Source organism: Lolium perenne, chromosome 2 (assembly GCF_019359855.2).
Source record: "Lolium perenne isolate Kyuss_39 chromosome 2, Kyuss_2.0, whole genome shotgun sequence".
Lineage (NCBI taxonomy): Eukaryota > Viridiplantae > Streptophyta > Magnoliopsida > Poales > Poaceae > Lolium > Lolium perenne.
In genome coordinates this window covers 322,094,100-322,104,294 of record NC_067245.2, presented here as the reverse complement: position 1 = coordinate 322,104,294, position 10,195 = coordinate 322,094,100, and the positions used below count along the sequence as shown (strand labels likewise).

At 46.1% G+C, this 10,195-nt stretch overlaps 1 protein-coding gene across 2 annotated transcripts; it reads left to right on the top strand.

Annotated features, from left to right (window-relative positions):
- The first annotated feature begins 2,681 nt into the window (after positions 1-2,681).
- On the top strand, positions 2,682-8,076 carry LOC127337085 (ABC transporter E family member 2). 2 transcript variants are annotated; one of them, XM_051363961.2, is made up of 11 exons: positions 2,682-3,005; positions 3,553-3,638; positions 3,733-3,830; positions 3,905-4,022; positions 4,121-4,210; positions 4,679-4,983; positions 5,074-5,269; positions 5,351-5,533; positions 6,308-6,577; positions 6,795-7,040; positions 7,651-8,076. In XM_051363961.2, exons 1-11 carry the CDS (start codon positions 2,903-2,905, stop codon positions 7,768-7,770), a joined length of 1,815 nt encoding a protein of 604 aa, XP_051219921.1. In that variant the 5' UTR covers positions 2,682-2,902; the 3' UTR covers positions 7,771-8,076. The 2 variants fall into 2 exon arrangements, with proteins under 2 accessions (XP_051219921.1, XP_051219922.1); XM_051363962.2 differs by lacking the exons at positions 2,682-3,005; positions 3,553-3,638; positions 3,733-3,830; ... (1 more) ...; positions 4,121-4,210; positions 4,679-4,983 and having other exon boundaries at positions 5,078-5,195.
- The last annotated feature ends 2,119 nt before the right edge of the window (positions 8,077-10,195 follow it).

The window sequence follows — 10,195 nt, the reverse complement described above, 5'->3', positions numbered from 1 at the left end:
TCCTGTATTTGTTCGAAAACCTGCCGAGATTTGTCTGGAGCGTCGTAATTCTGATACCGCCGAGGAAACCGTCGCCTTGGTTGATAGTTTCGCCCCCGGTCCTCTTCTCGGCGACACGTGTCGTTTGTTATAGACAACATCTTCTCCATCTGCCCATTTGTTTGCTATCTCCATTAACGCAGAATCTTGTTCTTCGATTGGTTCTCCCCAAGTCCTCGACAAAATCTCCACGCCTGATTCCCCGCAACAAACGCATCTATTGCTCTCTCGTCGATATATTTTCTGCCGAGTTTTTGATGATATTCCATCTTTGAATGTATTTTCTCATTGACTCATCCGGCTTTTGTCGACATGCTCTCAACTCCTCTAACGACGCAGTTTTTTGCACGTGGATCTGAAGTTCTTGACGAACACGTCCTCGAAACTTTCCCAAATTGTCGATAGATCCCGGAGTGAGTTTCTTTATCCACGATCGTGCGGCTCCACTCAAATGCACCTGAATGCTTTGCATGGCTGTTGCCCTGGTTCCTCCCGTGAGCTTCATCGTCTCAGGATAGTCGACTAGCCAATCCTCACGGATCTTGAAGGCCGTCGAACTTTTTGAAATTGTCGGGTAGCTTGAATCTGAAGGGACTCGAGTTTTTCGGACTCTCCTCGTGAAGCATGGCAAGCCGCACATATCTTCGTCGTTAAGCTCCGGAGATTGCCGATGATCCCTTACGCTTTGTCGTGCTCTGTCGACTCTTGCTTGTGCCGCGTATCTCTTGCTCCACTTGGTCCTTCAGGGGCTGCCGCCGTTGCCGCTGCAGGTCGTGGACTATTTTGCCTTGTCGTTCCTTCGGGAGGCGTTGAAACGAACAGCCGTCCCCATAGCTCCAACTCCTGCTATCGCCATATTGTAGAGTGTTTCCCTTGGATCACCTGGAGGTGGTTTAGACGCGAGGATAAAAGCTTGTGTCGCCATATACCCAGCTTCCGGTGTCTTAGGGATAATGTTTCCTCTTGTGTCTATCGACATAAAGGACATGTCGAGGTTTTGAACCAAGTGCTCTCTTTACGCTTCGGGTATGTGTTGTAACCTTGATCTTCCTCTGCTCCGAGCCTCCCCGTGGCTATCACCCGAAGTTCTAGATTGTCGACTCAGATCTGCCCTTCTCCCGCTCGGATGCGAAGTCGCTTCCTTTCTCTGTTCAACTCGGTGTCTGCTTTTCCAATTCCCTCGCAGCTCGTGCGAGCCTATATTGATATGCTTGCAATTCCTCCGGTGTGGCCGTGGTAGCCATTGGTTCTGTACCGTTCATAGCTCTCGCGGCTCTGTCCCACGCCGTTTGTGAAAGTTGGACTCTATCTCGCGGCTCGGCCCGACGTATTTATTGCCCGGGCCTTGTCGCAGATTTGGAGGGATCGACGTATGGATTTCCCGGATCGTCGAAAGCCTCGAATGTTTCCTCTTGATCTTCAATGGCATAAATCTGATGATACTTTGTACTCAGATCTATGTTGGGTTTGGTGGCATCATCGTTTAGATTGATGAAGACCTTGCCCACTGTGATAGATTTGTCGATGAAGTCATAGCTGTCGACATCGCTTGAGCCATCGCTTATATATGAGTCCGCAGATGACTCAAACGACATGTCGTTAAAGATCTTGGCGAGTTTCTCTCTTGTTCTGGTGCTGATGTAGCGTGTCGCCGAAGTTTCTTCTTCTCCTGACTCGGTTGACGACGCATAGCTTGAAAAATCGGAATCGACCTTCGACGATCCCGACGAAATCGGAACCTCGACACGATACGATCCTTCCTTCTCGACGCGAAAGTGAAACCTTCCGAACGTCATCTCCATGGGCTCCGCCAGATACGCATATGCATCCAAACGGGAGGGTGGGTGAGGAACAAAATCGACAAGACCAGCAGCGATCTGTTTACCTCGATCCATTGTGTTGCTTGCAGTTGATGATGTCGAAGATCTTGAACGTGCCATCGAGATCAGATCCTTACGCCTCTAATTCCCACAGACGGCGCCAATTGACAAGGTATCAACTTGTCAATGCCTATGGATTGTAGGCTAGGGTTTAGTTAGAAGTAGAGGGCAAGTAGATCTCGAAGGTTTCAATGAAAAGTACTCGACGATTATGAAAATTAGGGTTTGCAGATAATGATTCGATGATCTCCTCGTCCCTCGACTCCCCCTTTATATAGGAGGTGGAGCCGAGGGATTCGTGTAGTACAAATTACAGAGTCCGGGACGGTTTCTAACTCATCCCGCCAGATTACAAAATAACACTTCCTATTACAATTCTATCTTTCCTTAAATACATCTTGGGCTCTCGAATCCTCTTATTCTTCGGGTAGTGGGCCTTCAGTAAACCCCGGGTACTATCTTCGGCAAGCCCATTTGGGATGCCTATGTCAGTGTGGACATATAGGTAGAACAGGGACCCGTGCGAAAGCGCTTGCTGTCTGCGCCGACCCAATTCGAACCTAATTCAGGTCACGAACACATCAAATTAAAAAAGATAAATATTTTGTATCGAGCTGCTGAATTAGGGTTTTACCTAGTATTTCCTATCCGGAGGGATCGATCGAAAGGGACATGTCCCATGACCTGGCCGCTAGACATGTCCGAGTCGGTTCAGGACAACAGTTTCCACCTGCGCTCGATCGATCGTAGTCCTACTATAATCCAGCCTCGGCTTTGTTCGTGTGTAGCCCGACCACCGACACTTGTCGCCCCCGCACCGCACCCAACTCGCGCCGCCACGGCTTGGTTCGTCTAGCTCTAGCTCTAGCGCATCAGCCTCCGGCACCCCAACTCGCGGTCGCGGCGCCGCCGCCAGGGCCCAGGGCTTCCTTCCACACCCACGCGCGCTTCTCGCCCCGGACGTCCCAGATCGCCGCCGCAACATGGCCGACCGGCTGACCCGGATCGCAATTGTGAACGAGGACAGGTGCAAACCTAAAAAGTGCCGCCAGGAGTGTAAAAAGAGCTGCCCCGTCGTAAAGATTGGTAAGCTCCCCCCCTCCCCTCCTAAACTCGCCGGATTCTCGTTTCGGATGCTTCCGCGCGCGGCTGGTTTTGTCTAGCTGACTGTTTGATCTGCCGCCGCGCCCTGGTCGATTTCTTGCGAGATCTGGGGCACCCCTAATTCTGCACCCGTACCACGGGCTCCTTTAATCTTGTGCTCATGCATATTGCGACTAATTAATTATCAGCTGCCTCCGCCTCTTGAAAAGATGTGCCTTTGATATTAGGTAGTAAAGCATCCCATCATAATTAAAACAAGGTGGAAACTTTTGAATTGGTGCTGAAAAGAGTTGCGTTTTGTAGTCTGTGAGAAAAACACCTGGTTTACTAGTGCTTACTCTGATCGCGTGACACCGGCTCTGAACTTCCCGTGATGTTTTCTAACCCTGAAGCTTGGTGCACGTGCTTATTCTGGTTGATTGTATTGTATATGTTTCTGGCTTCGGCTCCCGTTCTGTAAAGTCCCTGACATAAATACTCTGATTGAGGTGCATTATCGTGAAAATTTGCTGGTTTTGCTGCTGTACAGGGAAACTTTGCATTGAAGTCAGCCCCGCGGCGAAGTTTGCATTCATCTCTGAAGAACTGTGCATTGGCTGTGGTATCTGTGTCAAGGTATTCACATGCTCTCAGCTTTAACGCAACTAGCACTAGAATGCATATATGGTCTCGACCGGTCTCTAGTATATAACCCACTCTGCAACTGCAGAAATGCCCGTTTGATGCCATCGATATCATCAATCTCCCAAAAGATCTGGACAAGGATACCACGCATCGTTATGGACCAAATAGCTTCAAGTTGCACAGGTACTTTCTTTGATCAAGACATCTGGATGAATTTGTATGTCATTTGTGCAATTACTGATATTTGGCGCTTGCAGGCTGCCTGTTCCAAGGCCTGGCCAGGTTTTGGGCCTTGTGGGAACAAATGGAATTGGGAAGTCAACAGCACTCCATATCTTAGCTGGCAAGATCAAGCCGAATCTGGGACGATTCAAAGTATATTTCGTTCCTTCTATGCAATTTTTTTTATTTCTATTCTGTGATCTGCTCAAGATAGTGTTATTTAGCTTTGAGATTCTTTTTTTCCGCTGCAGAATCCACCTGATTGGCAGGAGATCCTCACATACTTCCGTGGGTCTGAACTTCAGAATTATTTTACACGCATGTTGGAGGATAACCTCAAGGTACTCAATTGCCACAGTTTTTTACTCACTTATTCGTAATTCAGGCAGGGTTTGTTTGTATTTACCATGTTTTTCGGGAATGTAGTATTTACTTTTTAACGAGAAGATTGTGATATCTTGTTTACAATCACGACACACTTGCCGCATTATTTTTCTGTTACGTTTTATCATATGTGACAATAGTCATGTAGACATTCAGCCATACAAGTGCAGCAAATAATCTTTTACCGTAACAGTACATCCAACTTATTTTGTTCAAATAGTTACATAATGATCAATTTAACACATTACTATGTGAAGTGTCACAGAAGTACACATATAGTGGTATACAAGTCTTGTAGTTATTGGCATGCTCTTACTGGCTGAAACCCAAATACCTCCTCTCTTTGTATTATATAATAGACTGTTGTATTGTATATTTTATTTTTTACAGTTTAGTAGCTCTGATACCTCGCATTGTTTTTGCAGGCTATCATGAAGCCTCAATATGTTGACAACATTCCAAGAAATGTTCAAGGAAATGTGGGGCAAATACTTGACCGGCAAGATGACACGGGTCTGAAAGCTCAATTATGCGATGACCTTGAACTGAACCAAGTTATAGACCGAAATGTGGGAGATCTTTCTGGCGGTGAGCTCCAGAGATTTGCAATAGCAGCTGTTGCTGTGCAAAGTGCAGAAATTTACATGTTTGATGAACCCTCCAGTTATCTTGATGTTAAGCAGAGACTGAAGGCTGCGCAAGTGATAAGGTCCTTGCTTAGAACGGATAGGTAATGCATATTTTTTTCATGATTATCTTTCAGATACTTTGAAAGCCTTAAAAAAATACTGACTAGTACTTCTCTGATTATTTTTTCCAGCTATGTCATTGTTGTGGAACATGACTTGAGCGTCTTAGATTACTTGTCCAACTTTATTTGCTGCTTATATGGAAAGCCAGGTGCTTATGGTGTAGTTACACTGCCTTTTTCGGTCCGAGAAGGTATCAACATTTTCCTCGCTGGATTTGTTCCGACTGAAAATCTAAAGTTTAGAAATGAATCTCTTACATTTAAGGTAAGGTAACATATGCAGATTGTATTTCAGATCCTTGTGCTGTGATGAAACATTCTTATGATGTTTGTATTGTTGTTCTAGATTGTGGAGACCCAGGAAAATGTGGAGGAGATTGAGACATACCAGCGATACAGGTACCCTACCATGAGCAAAACCCTGGGAGATTTCAAGCTCACTGTCATGGAAGGTGAATTCACTGATTCTCAAATTGTTGTGATGCTTGGTGAGAACGGGACGGGGAAAACTACATTCATCAGAATGCTGGTACATCTCTCAACCCCTTCCTCCCCACCTCCCTTCTCTCTGTCTAAGGCACTGTCACGTTCGTGTAAATAGTACTATTGTTTTACAAGATACAAATGGAAGCTTTGCGCTCTTGATCTATAATGCCATAAATTCTTTGATAACTTCCTTCTTATAAGTAATATTAGCAACCATGTATATATTAGAATTTGAAATAGTGATGGTGTCCTGTTTTTCTTATCCACTTAAACTTATAGCTGATTCTCTGATAGTACAGTTCAATTCCAGACAAATGTCCTTGAGTCATAACTGTTACCAGATAACTACTCTTCTATAGAAGAAGTTTGTAATCTAGTTTGCATTTAAATTGACGAACACTTGGTTTGCATTTGAAAACTACATTCATCAGAATGCTGGTACATCTCTCAATTCCTTCCTCCCCACATCCCTTCTCTCTGCAAATAGTGCTGTTGATTGTCTAAGGCAGTGTTACATTCGTGTAAATAGTGTTATGTTTGAAAAGATACAAATGGAAGCTTTGTACAATTGATCTACAATGCCATAAATTCCGTGATAAATTCTTAAATATTTTCACCAACCCTCTCAAGGTCAGAATTTTAAATATTGATTGATGGTGTCCTGTTTTTCTTATTCGCTTGAACTTATAACAAACTTTCTAATAGTACAGTTCAATTCCATACAACTGCTCTCGAATCAGAAGTTTGTAATCAAATTTGCACTTGAATTGATGAAATACTTGGTCCTTATGTTCATTGGCTTTTATGACTGGGACAGGCTGGGCACTTGAAGCCAGATACTGAGGAAGGAACCGAGATCGAAATTCCCGAATTTAACGTGTCCTACAAGCCTCAAAAGCTTAGCCCGAAATTTACAGGTTCAGTGAGGCAGTTGTTTCACAAGAAAATAAGGGAGTCATATATGCATCCTCAGTTTACATCTGATGTCATGAAGCCACTACAAATGGAGCAGCTCATGGATCATGATGTTATGACTCTATCTGGTGGAGAACTCCAAAGGGTGGCATTATGTCTTTGCCTTGGAAAGGTTTTTTTTCTTGTTTTACCTAACTTTGTTTACGAGTTCTATAAAATAGAATGTGCTGATTTTATAAATCTTGTCAGTCAGATTCTAGTATATATTTATTGAGACTAGTAGTGTGAATAATTTTAGCTTTTGGATACTAACTTGTGGTTATCGTTCAGCCTGTAGATATCTACCGTCAGGTTTTGGATACTAACTTTGTGTTTATTTGTCTGTTCAGCCTGCAGACATCTACTTGATCGACGAGCCGAGCGCGTACCTTGATTCAGAGCAGCGTATCGTTGCCTCGAAGGTCATCAAGAGATACATCCTCCATGCTAGGAAGACTGCGTTCATCGTGGAGCATGATTTCATCATGGCAGCCTACTTGGCTGACAAGGTGGTTGTCTACGAGGGGCAGCCTTCCGTCGAGTGTACCGCCTGTACTCCTCAGTCCCTGGTGTCTGGAATGAACAGATTCTTGTCGGTAAGTGCCGAAACAGCCTCCATCTTGATTTTTATGACTAAGGTTATAATTGCTCATTTTATTCTCAGCTTGCTCTGCAAGACTGTTTTTTCAGTGTAATATCTTATTGCTTATAAGAACATGTAGTCTATATATACATTCAGAATCCAATTCTACAAATAAACTTAGTTTTAGGTTAGGAAAATATGTTCTGCCTGACAAGCATATGCTTAATTATCTGACATCGATGTACAAATATATAAATATGAATATGAAAAGGCACTGCCCACAGTTAAAATCAGATATGTACAAATATTTATACTCCCTTTTTCCCCTTTTAATTGACTTTGATTTAGTACAGCTTTGTACCAAATTAGAGTCTTAAAAGGGAACGCAGGAAGTATATGCTGAACAACAGCTTTGCATATATATCATTTAATTCCAGAAAATGCAATGAGCGGACAGATGTTGGGAAAGCAAAAAAGTTGTGGTTTGAAGCTAATAATATTTGTCATGTAATACATGTCATTAGGTTATTTAATAACATGTAGTAATATAGGAGATGTGCCCCTGTTTGCTTCCATGTATCAATTCTGTGAGTAGTAATTTGTGGTTTCTTGTTTATTCGCAGCATCTTGACATCACTTTCAGAAGAGACCCGACCAACTACAGGCCGAGGATCAACAAGCTTGACTCTATCAAGGACCGGGAGCAGAAGTCGGCAGGATCGTATTACTATCTTGATGACTGAGTGATGCTGGGAGATAGATTAGTGAGGCTAATAGGAGAGCTTGGGCTTATTTAATCTTTGCTTTGATTCTCGTCCTTGAATTGGGATAGGGCAGCGATGCCATCAGCAGGCAAACTCGTTGCCTAAGTGGAAGGAACAGTGTGTGCCAGCAGCAGATTTTCAGCCTTTTCAGTGTGTAGTCACCTTGGGTCGATTTGGCTGGTCTGTATTCGCCCCTAATTAGAATATTTAGTATTGCTGGTGCTTTCTCGTGTCAGTCATCAGTTAATCAGCTGTTGATTATCAATTTCGATTTTAGAGCAAAAATGCATCAGTTAGTCGATTTTACGTCTACTGTTAAATATTGTGTGCAAAGATGCACGACCATTCAATCACACATATAAAACAAACTTGATTATCTAATCGGCTGCTAATTGTCATAGCTAGTTTAGTGTACAATTAGAACATCAATCAATTCATTTTTAGAGCAAGAGTCTGCACTTATTATCATTGGGAAGTACTTAGGGGCACAAGACAGATCCCCCAGCCTCCCGTACCCCCAGCCTCCCGTACCCCCAGCCTCCCGTACCCCCAGCCTCCCAGCCCTAGCCGCCGCCGCCGCCGGTAGCGCCGCCGGGGCAAAGACCCACGGGGCGTGGCGGCGGCGGGAGCCCTTCCTCGTCGACGCATGGTGGACGGCGGCAGGATCTCCCTCCCTCGAGCATGGCGGACGCGCGGATGGGATGGGCGGCGGCGGCCTGCGGCCGCGGCCCCTTCTCCCGCCGGCTCTCCCCAGGGGATCGGCCGGCGCGCGGTTGGGATGGGCGGCGGCGGCCTGCCCTGCGCCCTCCTCCCCGTCGGCTCTCCGCACTCCCGGCAGGGGCTGGTGGTGGGCGGCGGCCAGGCCCATGGCCTGCGTCATCCCCCCCCCCGCCTCTCGCCGGTGAGTGGAGGCGATCTCGGGCTTCACCCGCGACACGAGGTCGCCCGGGGCAGCAGCCTTGGGTACGACGGTGGAGGTGGCCCTCTTCTTCGCCGGAGAGGGTCGGCCTGCGGTTGGTGGTGGTGGATCTATCGATCTATCACCGCGTTCCGGCGGCGAGATGGAGATGCATGGAAGCCGGCGACGGAGTCGCCGGTGGAGGGTTGGAGTGGCCAGCCCAGGATGGTCGCCGACGTGGGGGTCCGACCTGAATAAAGGCGGTGGTCCTAGGGTCTCTCTTGCGTGAAGAGGAAGACATACCGGAGGCTTGGAATCGTGATCTAGCCGGAGTGTTGAGTTCCGGAAGGCTCCGCCGGCGAATGTAACAGTGCTTTTTGCCTGGAGTTTGCTGGATCGGTGGTATTCGGTCGTGCGCACCCATGCTTTTATTCCGACCGATTGGTTCTGGAGGGAGCGGCGCGAAGCTCTTTTTCTGTGTTGACATCAAATGACTATGGATCCATGATGAAAGTCGGAAGAAGAGAAGTTCATGAAGGCCGGAGGGGAGGACTAGCTAAGGGAGGTTCAAGTCTCTGCGCTGTTGAGGGACTTGCTTGGTGTTCCGGGCTTCACAGCAGCGGTATGAAAGTGGGGGCGACAACACAGGTGAAGTTCAGAGTCCTACCTTTCAGGGTGAAAACCCAAGGTCTGACCTTAACTGGTTGTGTCTGGCAATGACCTTGTTGGAGGCATTGTTTTGAGAGCGAGGACTATCTTCAGGGTGAAAATCTAAGATCGTTGATCGGGCGACGACGGTGTTAGAGCACTGTTCCCTTCTTGAAGGCGTCGTTTTTGGAGAGTCTGTATTTCAGGTGTTGTTTTGGCGGTGGATGTATTGCTGTTGTTAGGCCCGAGATACTGTAGCGGGACTTTTGTTTCTTAGTTTTCTTTTCCTTTTTTTTTTTTGGCTGTGTGCATCCGTAGTGCCATTAGGGTGGTGCGTTGTTGCAGAGGCTGGGTGTAATTGATATCTTTTTTATATTAATATATTCCCTTTATCGAAAAAAACTTAGGGGCACAAAAAACAGGATCAGGAGCGTGGTCCATCCATTGGTGGTGGCCAGGATCTAAATTGAGAGCAGTACTAGCAAACTTGTGTGATTCTACATTGGCAGCTCGCTCTTTGTGGGTGTAGACATTTATTGAAGTTCCAACGACTCCCTCAACCCCCCTCCGGTTCATGAGGAGAAACTCAATAAACGCAGGTGCTGAGTATGCTACGGCTGCTACAACCTGGTTCTTGTTAAGAACCTGGATGTTGGCGCCGCCGCTTATCATGTGGATCCAGGTGGGCAGAAGAGGAGAGGGGTGTAAGAAGATATTCTGCAAAATGGCATATGACGAGAGGACAAAGGAGTAGGGGATAGCAAAGATAGAGGTGGACAAGTCAATTATATAACCAAACGACTGGGTACTGCTAGCTTTTGGATACTAACTTTGTGTTTGGTTGTTTGTTCAGCGTGC